This window comes from Macaca nemestrina, chromosome 7 (assembly GCF_043159975.1).
Source record: "Macaca nemestrina isolate mMacNem1 chromosome 7, mMacNem.hap1, whole genome shotgun sequence".
NCBI lineage: Eukaryota > Metazoa > Chordata > Mammalia > Primates > Cercopithecidae > Macaca > Macaca nemestrina.
The window spans coordinates 150023369-150040443 of record NC_092131.1 but is presented as its reverse complement, the minus strand read 5'-3'; the positions used below and the strand labels follow the sequence as shown (position 1 = coordinate 150040443).

Here is a 17075-nt window from a genome sequence, read left to right as displayed (position 1 = left end):
CTTCTTGGGGATACAGCTCTTAAATGAGAAATATTGTATATATAATCAATTGACACATTTTTTGGGGAAAGGGGATTGTGCCAATACCATTTGGGTTTTAGCTTTCAAGTTTGGAAACAACTGAGCGAGAGACCCAGGAGCCAGGTAAATTAAGATAAAAAATAACCCCATTATTACCTACGATGACATTTAGAGAATGTGGCATCAGTGCAGGTCTATGTGATAATACAGTTGCAGGGATGTCATACAGTCATGTTTGGGAAATGTTATGTCAGACTTGCCACTAGAAACTCAAATGAATCACAGCTGCTCTTAGCAGTTTTGGGAAAGGTCTGGGAAGGGGAGATGGTACTTCTACCTGCGATAAGGAGTATTAGTTTCATCTTTGACGCTCTCTCATCCACTAGACCCCCATATTTTAAAAAATGCCTTCATAAGTGTTCATACCTTGAACTTCCTCTGCGTTGGCCCCTGTAACAGCCAGTGAGGCAGCCAGGAAAGGTGCTAGCACCTCCCACATGGCAGGGTGGGGAAACAGAGATGACAAAGATCAGGGCGCCAGCCATCCCTCCACTCTGAACTCTGTGTCTGCACCAAGCTAAGTTACCAGAAAGCTATCTATCTGGGCCTGGTAATGCTGCTCTCTTCCTTCCATCCCACTACCCTCATGGGAATTCTTGCGCTGCATTCCATTTAGTGAGGGTAAAATTAAGAAACAGCCACAGCATCACTTCCTAAACTACTGCTGAAGACATTGTTCACTGTTACCATATTTACTATACATTGCAGAAGGGCCTACCCAATATATTCTTTCTACAATTTAGAACTGCGTATCTAATAGTTCAATACTGGACACTGAGGGATTATGTAACACATCCAGCTCTATGCATCTGCTAAAATTCATGTCCAATTAGAAATGTATTACCCTAGGATTTAAAAAAACGTGGAGAACTTATGATTCCTACTGCGTAGTGAAGAACTGACACTGCAGGAGAGGTCTGGCTTTTGCCCTCAGCCACTTGGAAGTGATCTCTGGGCCCCTGGAATGTCCTCCATGGTAAGAGTGGCTTGGTTTGCTTGGGGCTTTGGGCACCACTTTAATGATGTGATTTATGATGGGGGCTTTCGGATGCGTCATATCAGGTCTGATCTCCAGAGGAACTTGAGACTAAAGGTATCTGCCCGAACTTCTAGAGAGACTGGAGACTAAAGGTAAACCACACAGGCAGGGTGTGGTCAAGCCCCAGTAAAACCTCTGCACACCTAAGGCTCAGAGGACCTTCCCCAGCTGGCAATACTCTGCATGTATTATCATACACCGTGGCCAAGAGGAAACAGCGCTGTCAGCGACCACCCCAGGGAGACGATGGCTGGCAGCTCCATGTCTAGACTCCTTCTGGCTTCTGCCCCAGGGGTCTCTTCCTTTGGCTGGTTCTAATTTGTATCTTTCCACTGTAATAAAACTGTGGGAGTAACTACAGCACTTTCATGAGTTTGGAGAGTTGTTTTAGAGAATTCCTGGGGTTGTGGGGACCCTCAAATTTGCAGCCAGGATCTGAAGTAAGGGGCACTCTTGGAACTGTGCCTGCTAACTGTAGTTGGCTAAACCCCTTTGCACCAACCTTATAATTGTGGCCTATTTCTCCCTTGCTTGCTTTCTCTAATAGATGTGTTACACATGTAGTACAAATATATATATATGTCTATATATATATGTTTACATATATATCTTTTATTATAGCACCTCTTATCCTTTTAGGAAGTAGATGGTAATAAATTTTATATAAATACTGGCATCCATCTATAAAGTGGAGACATAATCCACTTTTGAGCTATTTTAAAAATTAAAAAATATGGGCCAGGTGCAGTGGCTAACACCTGTAATCCCAACACTTTGGGAGGCCGAGGCAGGCAGATCACTTGAGGTCAGGAGTTCGAGACCACCTTGGCCAACATGGTAAAACCCCATCTCTACTAAAAAAAAACAAAACACAAAAATTAGCTGGGCATGGTGGTGCATGCCTGTAGTCCCAGCTACTTGGGAGGCTGAGGCAGAAGAATGGCTTGAACCTGGGAGGCAGAGGCTGCAGTGAGCCGAGATCATACCACTACACTCCAGCCTGGGTGACAGAGTGAGACTCCATCTCAAAAAAAAAAAAAAAAAAAAAGTGAAATACATGTATGTGAACATGGGTTCCAAAGGGACATGTGGTCTTGGCCACTGGAAGGAGAATGAGAATATGTCCCCAAAGCACCCACCCAAAGGGTGGGGACGCTGGAGAAGATGGTTGGTGTGACTGGCTGAAGAGGGCGCCAAAACGTTTGCTTGGGGACTCAGGCTTTTCCTCTCTAAAATAAAATTCTTTCTTCCTGATTATAAAGAGAAAAATTCCCATAGTCCCATCATCCAGAAAGAACTACTATTTTATTTGGTATAGTTCCTCCAGCCTTTATAATATGCCTTTTTTTTTTTTTTTTTTCCTTTTTTTAGACAGAGTCTCGCTCTGTCTCCAGGCTGGAGGGCAGTGGCGCGATCTCGGCTCACTGCAAGCCCCGCCTCCCCAGTACACGCCATTCTCTTGCCTCAGCCTCCCGAGTAGCCGGGACTGCAGGCACCTGCCACCACGCCCAGCTAATTTTTCCGATTTTTAGTAGAGATGGGGTTTCACCATGTTAGCCAGAATGGTCTCGATCTCCTGACCTCGTGGTCCGCCCGTCTCAGCATCCCAAAGTGCTGGGATTACAGGCGTGAGCCACCGCGCCTGGCCTAATATGCCTCTTTTTAAAAACATGGCTGAGATACTGTGGCAGAAATATTTTGAATGGTCTCAGAACTGTTCAACACAGGGACCAGGAATTATGTCGGTTTCAGTTCTCATTGCCAAACCTGTTAAACTGAGCTCCAGGAGAATAGAATAGAGAATAAGTCACACTCTTGCTAGTAATCTTGATGCCCTTTTCACATAGTGTAATTAAGAATTTTCCTTTTTAATGGCTGTATGATATTCCATTCAATTCATGTACCACAATTCACTTAAGTTTTCCTGGATGGGTATGTTGGTTCCTTTTTTCTTTCCTTTTTGTTTTTGGTTTTTTTTTTTTGCTTCATTTTATTTTTGAGACAGGGTCTTACTCTGTCACCCAGGCTGGAGTACAGTGGCATCATCACAGCTTACTGCATCCTTAACCTCCCAGGCTCAAGCAGTCCTCCCACCTCAGCTTCCAGAATAGCTGGGTCTACAGGTGTATACCACCACACCCAGCTAATTAGATTTTTTTTTTTTTTTTTTTTTTTTTTGTAGAGACAAGGTATTATTACCACATTGCCCAGGCTGGTCTCGAACTCCTGGGCTCAGGTGATCCTCCTGCCTCTGCCTCCCAAAGTGCTGCTGGGATTACAGGCGAGAGCCATCACGCCTGGTGTTTTTTGCTTTATTTTTAAAAATACTACAATTAATGTCATTGTCCATATGGCTTTTCTATGTTTTGGATCATTCCTTTCAAATGAGTTCCTGGATGTGGAGTCACCAGATCAAAGGCTATCAGTTTTTCAAGGCTTCTGACAGATATTACCAAGTTGCTTTCCAAAATGTTTGCAACGTTTATAGTTCTGCCAAAAGCATTTGAGAGAGGAGATAGGTTTGAGAGATGAGATAGGTTTGAGATACTGTCAGTTTGTAATGAAAATAATTATGAAAGAGAGTTTTATGGTTCTTTTTTTTTTTTTTTTTAAAGAGATGGGGGTCTTGCTTTGTTGCCAAGGTGGACTTGAACTCCTGGGGTCAAGTGATCCTCCCACCTCAGCCTCCCAGGTGGCTGGGATTACAAGCAGGCACCACTGTGCCAGCTTACGGTTTCTCCTTTGACCAAGTTCAGGGAAGGATTTAGCATGCTGCTTCACAAGTAAACTACAAAAACTACGAGTTCTTGTTTGTTTGTTTGTTTTTGCTAAGAGAACAGTATTTTATGGTTAACACAAAATCTGAAAAGCTGCTGTAGCTCCAACTTACCCACAAGCAATGGCACATCCCGACGGGGCATAAGCACATGCCATCACCCACGTGCAGGGCATAGTGACCGCGTGCTCCTGAAACACAGCACAGAGTGGACAACTAGCACTTCCACACAAAACTCTTTTTTTTTTTTTTTTTTTTTTTTTGAGATGGAGTCTCACTCTGTTGCCAGTCTGGAGTGCAGTGGCACAATCTCAGCTCACTCCAACATCCGCCTCCCGGGTTCACGCGATTCTCTTGTTTCAGCCTCCTGAGTAGCTGGGATTACAGGCATGTGTCACCACGCCTGGCTAATTTTGTAGTTTTAGTAGAGATGGGGTTTCACTATGTTGGCCAGGCTGGTCTCGAACTCCTGACCTTAAGTGATCTGCTCACCTCGGCCTCCCAAAGTGCTGGGATTACAGGTGTGAGCCCCCGTGCCTGGCCACAAAAATCTTAACGTTTAAATTTTAGAAAATAAAATCACCAGATGCCTACTGAATTACATTCTAGTTTCAAAAGGAAGTGGTATAGGGTAAAGATGGGCTCAAGACTTATGAGGGGACTCTCATAATCAACTTTATGTCACATATTCGAAAAGTTAAAAAGTTCAACTAGCAAAAGCAAAGCAAAACAAAACAAAAACCCTTCATGTTTTACTTCCTTCTTAATGTCATACTCCCTTTGTTCTTCTGCCTGAGTATGAGGGCCCCTTTGCTTTGAAAGGTATGCCCAAATCTCCTTTCAGATACATACGTTTCCTTGTTTACTCTGATTTCCATTTTCAAAATACACTCTGGAATGACTTTTTATAGATGTATTTTCAGTTTGTTTACTTGTGAGTCTGCAAGAGCCTGTGTCCACTGTGGGACCTAAACCATCCCAGGGAAGGTATGAATGGGTGCGGGGAGGGGAAGGCGATCTTCGGTTGTGCTCACAGACAATGAGAACTGGTAACGTGGAAATATTAAGAACTAAGCATGACAGTCCCTGGCTTCTGGCTTCACAGGGAGAATAAGAACCACCGTGGGCACAAGCGGCTGGCCTGCATGCGGTCGCACATCTTGGTGGTGGTGGAACCAGGACCAGGGTCCACGTCTCCCATGGGAATAAGACCTCAAGCTCAGATGTATTGGAAATATGGCTCTGTTGTTTGCATATCTGCGTGCAGGAGGACAGGGGTGACTCAGCCAGCCAGCAGCCAGGGACGGGCGCGCTTAGTTCTTCATGCTTCCAATGTACACTCAAGTGCTGGTCTTCTTCTCTGTTATAATTATATGTGTTTTTGTGGGGAAACACAGGCCCCAATACTGCCTGCCCAAATACTATTGTCAATAGCAGTCTCGTAGGCTTTCAGAGGCCAAGAATAATCTGCTGCTCTCCAGAGAACGAGCTGAGGTAGCCACTGTCAGCACAGGGTATCCCGGGCCCCCTTCCTCACAAGCAATGGCTGTATTCCCTGCCACGGGCCACAAGTGGCACCCTTGGCTCCCCAGAAATCAGTCTGTGCTCTAAGCCATGATAAGGTGTAAACAGAAGCAACTACACTCCTGCACAGTCCAGAAGATGCTGAGGAGTGCTGGGAGAGACGGAGGCTTCCAGGGAGCTAGGCGCTGTATAGCAAAGCCCTGTGCAAACTGTTAAGCTGTCATTTGTATTCCCCAGGGGACTGACCATTAGGGACTTGACTCTACAAAATGATTCTGGCCCCTCACTTGACCAGGTCATGTCACCAGCTGCTTCCCACGACAGTGACTAAACACATTCGACAATGCGGAATATGGCTGCTGTTCACTATGAGACAGAGACAGGTCTCATGTTGTTCACAGCATAAAGGAAGGCTTTCTAAAGAAATATAGGAATTCTTATTTAATACACAATACTCTTTATTGTAAATGCCAATGCAATGCAGGTGTGCCAGCATACCTGCACGTAGGTTTTGGTCTTCAACTTTCATTAAGAGCTAAAATTTAAAAGTTGAGCTGTGCATGCCCAGGCCAGACTTGCAAGGGGATCAGACTGCATCACAGGGTAGCTCTGCCCAATCCCACTGCAGCCTCATCTTCCCCACCCTCCATGCGTTCATTCCCACAGGGCTATGGAGTCCGGTCAAACAGAGGGGAGGGAATGGAGGATTTCGGTGCCTCTTATCACTCAGAAGACAAATAGTACATGCAGTTGCACACGTGGACGCAAGTGTTCCATGCTCTGCCCATTTCTATGTTGGTACTGGCAGCCCCTATAGTGGCTCTAATAGTCCTCTCGGGGTGAGAGGGGAATAAAGGCTGCAATGGGCTGGCTGAGCTGTTCAAACACGGATGGGCCATCCCTAGAGAAAACTGCTTGCAGGGACACGTGGAGAAAAATCAGGACAGGGCTGGGCAGCTGGATCAGAGCACCTTTAACTAGGCTGGGGTTCTGAAGTGCCTAATGTGGCTGGGAACAATGCCTCACCTTATTCGTGGTGAAGGAATCCCACACGATCACCTTCCCATCCTGGAGGGAGAAGAGCAAACAGTTCAGAGGTTGTCAAGTTCTTACATATTACTGCTGAGAATTCCTCATAAAAACTGTGTCCAGCAGGGCAGTGTGAAGTGGAAAGCCGGAATGAGGATCTGGATAATCAAGACCCCCTAACCTTCCATGAAAAGAAGCGGAGTGAGTGCGGGAAGGGCTGGATGTCCCAGTGGAGCCGAAGGATCTCAACCTTACATTCCTTGGAAAGATACAACAACAGGAAACAACACGCTGACACTTCTTTCATACCATTTACAAACCATGCACAAACTGTTGGTACACTATCATCACCCGCCATACCCTAAATGTCAACAAATTATACAGAGGAAAGATAAACCTGACATTACCTTTAGGGACCTGACAGGTAAATAATAAATCTTTTTCTCCTACAACATCTCCGCTACTTTGTCCTTTCTCCCATTTGCTTTGGAGCCCATGGTCCCCGCGGCACCATCCAGGAACCCCTCTCCCCATTTGCTGTCCATTTCTCTGCCAGGGACAGCTGCGGAGGGGGCGGAATGGGCCTGAGATCAGTCTAATTCCTTCAAGGGCTCACAGATGTCACAGCTCCAGCTCTGACATTTCGCACCTACGCTGAGAACAACGTGCAATATGCGCCATCGTGGTGGGAACCCCTGTGGGCAGCTGTTCAGTAAGCAAACAGCACTCCCTGCCAGGGTGAATGCAGAGCTGGCCCTGCCACAGAGAATGCTGCCACTTTCACGGCAACCCAGCCGCGGCCTCCCGTGGGTGTGGGTTGTGACTATAGCATCATCTATTTGTAATGAAAACCCATCAGAGATAAATCCATGTGAGCCCTGGTCCCTGCAAAGCAGTCCCCTGCCCAGACCGTGGCATGCAGGTTGCTGGGCAGACAGTGGAAGAAGACCGGATCCTCAGGGATGGGAAATCTACAGCCACTATGGCAGGCTTGATTTTGCAATAACTCAAGCCATTTGGGGCCAAATTTTGGTGAATGAGGTGGCAGAGATATGGATGGAAAACATCACTTAAGGGCAGAAGCAAGATTGGATCCGCAGTGACACAGCTGCTTGCTTTGCATGATCTGACGGAAGATTTCTGTGTTAACACCATGCATGGCAGATGGACCCTGAAGCAAGGTCAAAGTTGGTGGTTTGGGGCCTTCTGAGATTCCAAAGCACATTGGTTCTTCTGGTCTTAATTTCTGCCTAAATGGCCCACACAATGTGTGGGGTGGATTCGATAAGCCTGTAGCACAGAAACTGGAGTGGGGCCACACGCCTGTATCATGGGGTCCTCCGCACCTGGAGCCCCTAATGGCTGGGGACTGGTTCCATGCACTGCCCACATCAGCGACCATGTTAGGGGCTTCTTCCACCTCACTGCCTGCCTGTCCCCCGATGTGTGCTCTGGAGTCCCCGTGTGTGCCACCCACTGTGTGCTCTGGGGTCTCATTAAACTAAGTGTGGTCTCCTCGGTGAGCACAGATTTATGTGTAGGGGTCTATGTACCAAGACAGAAAATATGCTTCTACCCTCAAGCCTTAATCCCACGTGGCTGGGGGGATGACTCTCCTGCATTGAAGCAGGAAGGCTGCTGATGAGTCCAAGTCTGTTCCAGAGGCTTCCTGCTTTCCAGCCTCCTCCCCACACCCACATCCACCTCTTCCAGCTCTGGAACAGAGCAGGATGGACAGGGTGTACCCAGCCCTGCTGAAGATCCTCCCTTCCAACAGCAGTATGTGAGAGACAGAAAACCCAACACAAAGCCTACCTTGTCTGGATTTAAGTCGAAAGGCTAGAGAGCAACATGGATATCCTGATAAGCACCTTGTAAGAATAAGCTCTTGAAAAAGACTAGAAAGAAGTGCTCTAAAATAATAATAATGGGCAGGGCAAGGTGGCTCACGTCTATAATCCCAGTGCTTTGGGAGGCTGAGGCAGGAGGATCACTCGAGCCTAGGAGGTCAAGGCTGAAGTGAGCTGCACTCCAGCCTGGGTAACAGAGTGAGACCCCATCTCAAGAAAAGAAAAAAGAAAAAGAAAAAGCAATAATAATGGTTGTGACAGGATGGTGGGAGTAAAAGGTTTTTATTTTCCAGTGTTTCTTTAATGTAGTAAAATACATAAGTGATAAATTAATTTTGATCTTAAAAAAAAGCAAGTGCAATGTGACATACTAGATTTGTAGGTAATCCAGGAGAGTAATAACATTTGTCCTATCAAACGCAAAACTGACACAGACTTTACAGTCTGTGGATTCTCTAGAGTATATCCGGTTTTACAAGGGTTATATAAAAAAGCAAACCAACCTGCTTTTGGAAAAACTGAGCACAAGGCAGGGGTTGGGGGAAAACTATGCTGATCATAAAAATATGATTTATAGAAAAAATAAGATTTTGAGAAAAAAATAAACACTCTCACTCCGTTGCTCAGGCTGGAGTGCAGTGGCATGATCTCAGCTCACTGCAACCTCCGCCTCCCAGGTTCAAGAGATTCTCCTGCCTCAGCCTCCCGAGTAGCTGGGATTACACGCTCCCGCCACTATGCCCTGCTAATTTTTGTATTTTTTAGTAGAGATGGTTCACCATGTTGGCCAGGTTAGTCTTAAACTCCTGACCTCAGGTGACCCATCCGCCTCAGCCTCCCAAAGTGCTGGGATTACAGGCGTGAGCCACCACGCCAGGCCGAAGATCTCTTTTTTTATTGAGACAGGGTCTCACTGTGTTGCGCAGGAGTGGAGTGCAGTGGCATAATCTCAGCTCACTGCAGCCTTGTCCTCCTAAACCCAAACAATACTCCCACCTCAGCCTCCCAAGTAGCTGGCACTACAGACACGCACCACCATGCCCAGCTAATTTTTTATTTCTATTTTTGTAAAGACGAGGTCTCACCATGTTGCTCAGGTTGGTCTTGAACTCCTGGATTCAAGTGATCCTCCCGCCTTGGCCTCCCAAGGTGCTGGGATTATAGGCATGAGCCCCATAACCAGCCTATAGAATATCTCATGTGACTTCAGTTTATAGCTTTATGTTCAATACATGTTACATAAAAATAGACATCAAAAGTACTAAGCTGTGGGAGCCAGACTCCAAGTGAGACTTGGAGCCCAAATCATTCCAGCTTCCTGGTAGTCACTTTTCTATAGTCTCTTTCCTCTTTATATCAGGGTTATTCTGTGTGACCAACAGAATACAACAGAAGCAATGGACTGTCACCTCTGAGGCCAGGTCATGAAATACAGCATGGCCCTGCCTCTGCCCCTTCTTGTGGATCACTCGCTCTGGGAGAGGCCAGCTACCATGTTGTGAGCAGGTCCAATGGTGAGGAACTGAGGCCTCCAGCCAAGAGTCATGTGAACAAGGCACCCTGGAAGTGAGCCTCCACCTTAGTTCAGCTGTTGGCAACCACAGCCCCGACCAGCATCTTCACACAACCTCACAAACCACCTGAGCCTGAACCACCCAGCGGAGCCACTCCCGGATGCCTGATTCTCAGAAACCATGCGAGATTATTAAGCTGCTAAATTTGGGGTAATTTTTTGGAGTAATAGATAACTAATAAATAATATATAAAATAAACTATGTAAATGATATGATTTTTAAAATTGTACTTTACAAGATATGTATCTTAACATTGTTCTTTATGACATAAGAATTGCTAAACTCCTTAAATTGAAAGAAAGTCATTGATAGAATCTTATGCCCTCAATTTGGGGGGAAAAAAAAAGAAACTATTTAAAAAATGGTTTCATTTACAAATAAGACTTTGAAATTATTTTCAATGGCTCATCACACTGGTTAAACTACATCTACACTGTTTCAACTATTATCAACTTCAATCTACCCAAATTAGTGAAGTTCTATAGTATGCAAGAGAGTTCTTTATGCTAAATCACATCCTTTGGAGAATGAGCAAAGTCTTACAAAGATCAGAAAAGGGCTTTTGGAAAGGGACAGCCCTCCTCCCCCTTAGCTATAAAATCCAAAACCCGCTCACCCATTACACAGCAGGTGTGACCTACCTGTGACGAGCTCACGATCCTCCTCTTATCTTTGCACCAGTCCATGCACAGGACTTTGTTCCCATGGCCTTTGAGGGTCCTTCTGGTCTTCATGACAAACTGCCCCAGGGCCTCTACCCGCTCCGCCACCTGGTGCACTGGAAGGACAAGGCCATAGTCAGTCCCCTTGGTAAGGACCAGGTTCTGGGCTTTGGGCTGGCACAGCACAGACACAGGCTCCACACAGGAAGGCAGCCCCATGGGTTTCCTCCACAAGAAGCCACAGCTTGATTCCCTGATTCCTTACCATTACATCCTAGCAGTACTCCTTCTTTTAAGATCAGTAGAGGGTAGAGACGACACTGCCGTTCCCTCTTTGTGTTTAAGACCCTATTTTTTCAAAGCACTTTTATCTATGCATGTTGAGGGATTAACAACAAGACCACCTCATATTCATAAAGTACTACATAAAATTCTTCCCTTTAACGGCCACAGCTCCGAAGAGGAGGGCAGGACAGGCAGCAGAGTGAGACTGCTATGCCCATTTAGCAGGTGGGGAAACTGAGACTCACAGAGGTTATCTGGCTAAGACAAGTTCATACAATCACCAGCGAACCAGGGTGAGGCTTCTAGTTCTCCTGCCTACCACTCTCTCATCACAAGGAAAACTGACTTTACAAAACTGTTCCAAGAGGACTATAAGGTACACCCTGCAGCTCTAGCCCTGGCTGTGTCTAGCTGACCCTCTGTGTGCCTAGCACCGGCCTGGACCGTGGCAGGTACCTCATACACATGGCGCAGGAAAGAATGAACCAGCGAACTGCCAAGCAAGCTGTCTGCAAACTGCACACCTGTGAGTTTACTGAAAAACTTACCATCCACAGAAATCAGTGCAATGTCCTAAAAGTCTGAACACACGATCCACTCATAGCACCACTTATACCAGAAAGGAGATCCAAAAGTCAATCTCTCAGGGCTGGGACAACAGCTTCTTTCCTGAGGCCAGCTTTCTAGGGCTTTCTAGAAAGGCTTTCTAGAAAGGGCGAGCTTTCTAGGGGCTTGTAGATAAGCTGAGACTCATGAGTCTGAGAGGGACAAGTTCGTAGGAAATGGCTGGAAAGTCACAAAGACCAGCTGGTCCAGACCCTTCATCATGCAGGGGAGGACGCCGAGGTCTGCAGGGATCCTGTGGCCACTCACCACTTCCCTCTCTTGTTGGTGGCTATGTGAGAAGGAGAAGCCAGGGCTCTGAACTCTCCCTCTACATCTCCTTTAGTGAAACCTCTCAGCTGGCCTTTCTCCAGGCAGGTGAGGAGGGTAGAGGGCATTTTCAGGGGGGAACAGCCTAGGCAAACAGACAGAGGAACAGGGCGGGAAGAGGCAAGGCAGCTGCCCCTCATGTCTTCCCAGGGAGCTGCTGAGGCTTGACGGGGCTGTGGCCCATTTCCCTTCAACTGGCAGCCTGCGCCGAGAGGGGCTGACTTTGTGGTCTGAGTTCTATGACAGCAGCATCCCTTCCTGGGAAATCCTTCCTCCATCCTTCCCTCCCCAAAATGCTTCAGTGTGTATGTCCTAAAAACAAAGAACTCTCTTAAATAACCAAAGCGTAATGATCAAAATTAGAAAATTAATGCTGAAACAATACTAATCTACAGACTTATTGAGATATTGCCTATTATCCAAATAATAACCTTCACAGCAAAAGGAAATCCATGGTCAGAGATTGAATTCAGTTGTCATGTTTATTGCGCCCCCAGTTATTTGGTTCCTTCTTGTAATGTGGTCTGATGCTTCCTTGAGATTAGTTTGGGTAAAACACGTTTGGCAGGGACACAGAGATGGGGTGCTGAGCTAATGTCACTGCCTCCCGCCTGGGCACAGAGGTCCCATTGCCGGGGGGGTCACCGGGGATCATCTGGTTAAGGGGGCACCTGCCAGGTCTCTTCACTGGAGAGTTACCATTTCACCTTTTGTAATGAAAAGTGTCTTGTTAGGGAGGTACTCTGAGACTATATAAACGTCGGGTTACCCCTCAAACCTCAATGGCCTTAATTTAATACTGCTAATGATTCTGGTCTGAACGAGTGATTGTGATGATGGCTGGCAAGTGGTGATCTTTCTCAGTCCACCCTTCCCTCTGCATTCATTAGTTGGCTTTCTAAGGAGGAGCTTTGCCTCCTCTCCCAGTTGTTTATTTATTCACTCATTTATATTAGTAGAGACTCATGGGTTCTTACTTTATTCAAGAGGTTGTAATCCATTACTAATACTATTGATCTTGATCTTCAAATTGTCCCAGGTGACGGGGAGCCCCGTCAAGCAGGTTCCCGTGACCTTCTGACATGTCCCCCTCATAGGCTGAGCACTTCTCATTCCAAGCTTCCACTGTTCCTTCCCTGTCCTTGCCCTAAAATCAGCTGCTTCTCCAAGAAGTTTTAGTTCCTTTTAGTTGCCTCGTTTCTTTGTGATAAAAGAGCAAAGTTGCACATGGGCTAAAAGTCTTTGTGAAAATCCAAACTGTAAAAATACTTGCTAAACTAGGCCAGGCGCAGTGGCTCACACCTCTAATCCCAGCACTTTGGGAGGCCAAGGTAGGTGGATTGCTTGAGCTCAGGAGTCTGAGATCAGCCTGCACAACATGGTGAAACCCTGTCTCTACCAAAAATACAGAAACTTGGCTGGGTGTGGTGGCACACGTCTGTCACCCCAGCTACTTGGGAAGCCGAGGTGGGAGGCCGAGGGGGGCAGAGGTCACAGTGGGCAGAGGTCGTAGTGAGCCAAGATTGTGCCATGCACTCCAGCCTGGGTGACAGAGCCAGACCTTGTCTAAACAAACAAACAAACAAAAAACCCAAAAATCTTGCTAAACTCTAAAGTGCTACATGAATGTTCAATTATTATGCCATTGCTTCTGCTAAAACATTGCATTATTTACTGCCATAAAACAGCATATTCATCTTTTACAGATATGTTCTTTACAAAATACATCAAATGAAGTTTAAAAACAGATTGAATTTTCCAAATTCTTATAGTTATAGGACTTTTTTTTTTTTGAGACGGAGTCTTGCTCTGTCACCCAGACTGGAGTGCAGCTGCATCATCTCGGCTCACTGCAACCTCTACCTCCCGGGTTCAAGGGATTCTCCTGCCTCGGACTCCCAAGTAGTTGGGATTACAGGCACGTACCGCCATGCCCAGCTAATTTTTGTATTTTTAGTAGAGACGGGTTTCACCATGTTGGCCAGGATGGTCTCAATCATCTGACCTTGTGATCCACCCACCTTGGCCTCCCAAAGTGCTGGGATTACAGGAGTGATCCACTGCACCCGGCCATATAGGCCTTTTATATAAGGCTCTATCGGCCCAGAGTTGTGAGCATATTTTATTTAGTATTTTACTTTGAAATTTTACATCAATATTATTGCTGCTTCCCCCAATTCAGCATTAGGACAGCCATAACTTTTTGATAATTTCCCTTTTAATAAAAAAGATGATTCACCCAACCAAAATAGAGCCCTCCTTACATAATGTGAATTTGAATAGATCCCAACTATTAATTATTTTTTCTCACTACAATTTTTTTCTTCCCACATGTAGATTACTGCCAACCCACTCCATCCTGTTTCTATCTGCCAAATTTTGCATCCACGGAATTAAAAAATTTTTTTAAATTAAATATTAGGAAGTTTAAAAAAAAAGACCTAGAAATGAGCTGCATATGTGCTGGGTATTATTTGTGCGAGCTTGGTTCAGGGCAGATGTGGTTTCTCCTTTGCCTTCTGGAGGACCATTCCTGCAGGATTTAATTTTTTTTTTTTAATGTTGAATATAACCAGCTGGTTTCTATAATAAGAATTTGCTGGAATAAAATGACACCCTGTTAAGAAATTCCACTAGCTTCAGGAAGACAGGAGTGCTGTCTTGTTTGATCTTCTTCAGAGGCAAAACTGGAGCAAAGCAGTTAAAAATCCAGGCTCTGGATGTGCGGGCCTGGGTCAAAGCCTGGCTCTGCCGCACACCAGCTGCACAACCTTGAGCAAATACTTTCTTGCCATCTCTCTTCCCCTGTGGGGTTGTGGGGACAACTATTCAAGCCTGGCACAAAGGGAACACTTGATAAGGGTTGGCTATGACATTCTCCAGCTTGGCCTACAGTGAGTACCCAGTAATATTTACTGAAGGAATAAATGAAATGCTTAGTATTTATTCAATTTCAATCAACGGCAGCAATCCTAAGCAGCAGTTTTTGGTGGGCCAACAAAACAATCAAGCCTCTTTCCCTTCTTTTTCTGTACCTCTCCCTATCCCTAATCCATCATCCCTACTTCAGCTGTCAAGCAACTCACCACTTTAACAGGGCACGCTCCCTAGCACTGGGCGTGGGAGGCACACACATGGTTTCAGACCTATTTTCTGATCCAAGGAGCTCACCAGCCTTTTGTTTTTAAAAAAAGTTCCTTTTTTTCTTTTCCCCCTCCTGGCCCTATCCTGTTCCCTGAGCAACTTGGATTGGGTCGTTACCACGCACAAACCCTTATGCCATTTAGATACAGCTCAAACTCTTTTCTAATTCATTCCAGTTCAGTCTGTGCCAGCCTCTGGAACCACCCAGGTATACGAGAGTCAGTCCCTGCCCTCACTGGAGTTCAGAGTCAAGGGAAGAGATGGAGCCATAACGATGATTTCCACATAACGTGGGACTTGCTAAGCAAGATGTGTGGACACAGGAAGCTTCTGTCCCAGAGGATGGGGCACTGCACTGGGCCTTTTGGGGTGGCATCTGAGCGCAGGTGAAAGGATAAAAAGGTGAGTCAGATGAGAGGAGGTCCTAGGTGGGTACACTAAGCTGAGGAAATGGCAAAAGCAAAGGCCCCACAATAACACTGATGTAAAATTTTTTACATCAGTATTTTTTAGGGGTGGAATAAACAACTTGATTGCAGAGATAGGGGTAGGTGCGGGCAAGTAATGGCGCTGTACATCCATGACAGAGCTCATTTATCCCACGGTGACAGCAGACTGCTGTCATCAGAGGAGTGGCGTGGTCGGATTTGCCTTCTCATGACTATCTGCGGCTGCAGCGCTGGAGGACAGCGCTGGCGGAGACAACACTGGAGGAGGGAAAACGGGGAAGAGACTCCCCTTCTTTGGCAGGCCCCTCTGCAGCAGACACACCTGCTGCACCACCCTTCTCTGTGGTCCCTCCAAGGTCAGACTGGAACAGCCCAGAAACTGCTCCCTGTACCTGGATGTTCTCCTTCCCATGTCCAGGGAGAGGACACCTGCCTCTGTGGCCTCCAGGCTTGGTTGGGTCCCATGAAGCTTGAGAGGCTGAATATTCTGGATGCCAGTCCAGACCAAGGAATCAGAATCCAAGTCATGGGAGCAACTCAAGAGGAAGTGTAGGCCAGTGAATGTTTGCTGCTTGAATGATGGTTCCAGAATCTCTACTATGTGCCAAGAACTGTGCCAAGTGCTTGGGTACAGAAAAGAGTAACCAGTCTCTGCTCTTACTGAGCTCACAGTCTGCAGGGGGCAGACCTAGGTCAGCACCCAGGTAACAACTACAGTGCAGTGTGATGGTGGCTGACAGAGGCTGTTACCCAGGGTCAGGGAGCCAGAGGGGAACAGGGCTGACTCTGCTGGCAGGCATGGTCATTAGAGGGGACGTCACTGAAGCCTGGTTTGAAGGATGCATAGGAGCTGGGGTGGAAAAGGGTAGGTGGGAAATTAGCTTCTTTTTTTTTCTTTGTGGGGGAGGGGGGTGGAGTCTCGCTCTGTTGCCCAGGCTGGAGTGCAATAGAGTGATCTTGGCTCACTGCAACCTCTGCCTCCTGGGTTCAAGCGATTCTCCTGTCTCAGCCTCCCGAGTAGCTGGGATTCCAGGCCCATGCCACCACACCTGGCTAATTTTTGTATTTTTAGTAGAGATGGGGTTTCATCATGTTGGCCAGGCTGGTCTCGAACTCCTGACCTCAGGAGATCCACCTGCCTCTGCCTCCCACAGTGTTGGGATTACAGGCATGAACCATCTCACCTGGCTGGGAAATTAGCTTCTTGTTTTTGTTTTTTTTTTTTTTTTTTTGAGACGGAGTCTTGCTCTGTCGCCCAGGCTGGAGTGCAGTGGCGTGATCTCAGCTCACTGTAAGCTCCGCCTCCTGAGTTCATGCCATTCTCCCGCCTCAGCCTCCCGAGCAGCTGGGACTACAGGCGCCCACCACACGCCCGGCTAATTTTTTGTATTTTTAGTAGAGAAGGGGTTTCACCGTGTTAGCCAGGATGGTGTCGATCTCCTGACCTCGTGATCCGCCCAACTCGGCCTCCCAAAGTGCTGGGATTACAGGCGTGAGCCACTGCGCCCGGCCGGAAATTAGCTTCTTAATGTCTACATTTGTTGCTGTTTTTTAGGAAAACGGCAGACAATGACCCAATTCATGGGAGTGTTCTGAGGTTCAACTGAGAAGGCAAATTAAAGTGCCTAACAGGCAGCTGGCAGGCCAGGCGTGGGAAATCTAGAGTTGGTGTACTAGGAACTGAGAACTAGAAGGCTGGAAACAACACGACCCGGAGAAACGGCGGACC

At 46.6% G+C, this 17075-nt stretch overlaps 1 protein-coding gene across 1 annotated transcript in view; it reads right to left on the bottom strand.

Moving 5' to 3' along the window:
* Positions 1-17075, bottom strand: part of LOC105490201 (G protein subunit beta 5) — a 55673-nt gene that overhangs the window by 22408 nt on the left and 16190 nt on the right. Inside the window, exons 2-4 of the mRNA XM_011755605.3 lie at positions 10515-10651; positions 6447-6488; positions 4011-4087 (exon numbers count right to left, since the gene is read on the bottom strand). Of these exons, the coding sequence (XP_011753907.1) occupies positions 4011-4087; positions 6447-6488; positions 10515-10651 (256 nt within the window). The remainder of the gene's footprint in view (positions 1-4010; positions 4088-6446; positions 6489-10514; positions 10652-17075) is intronic.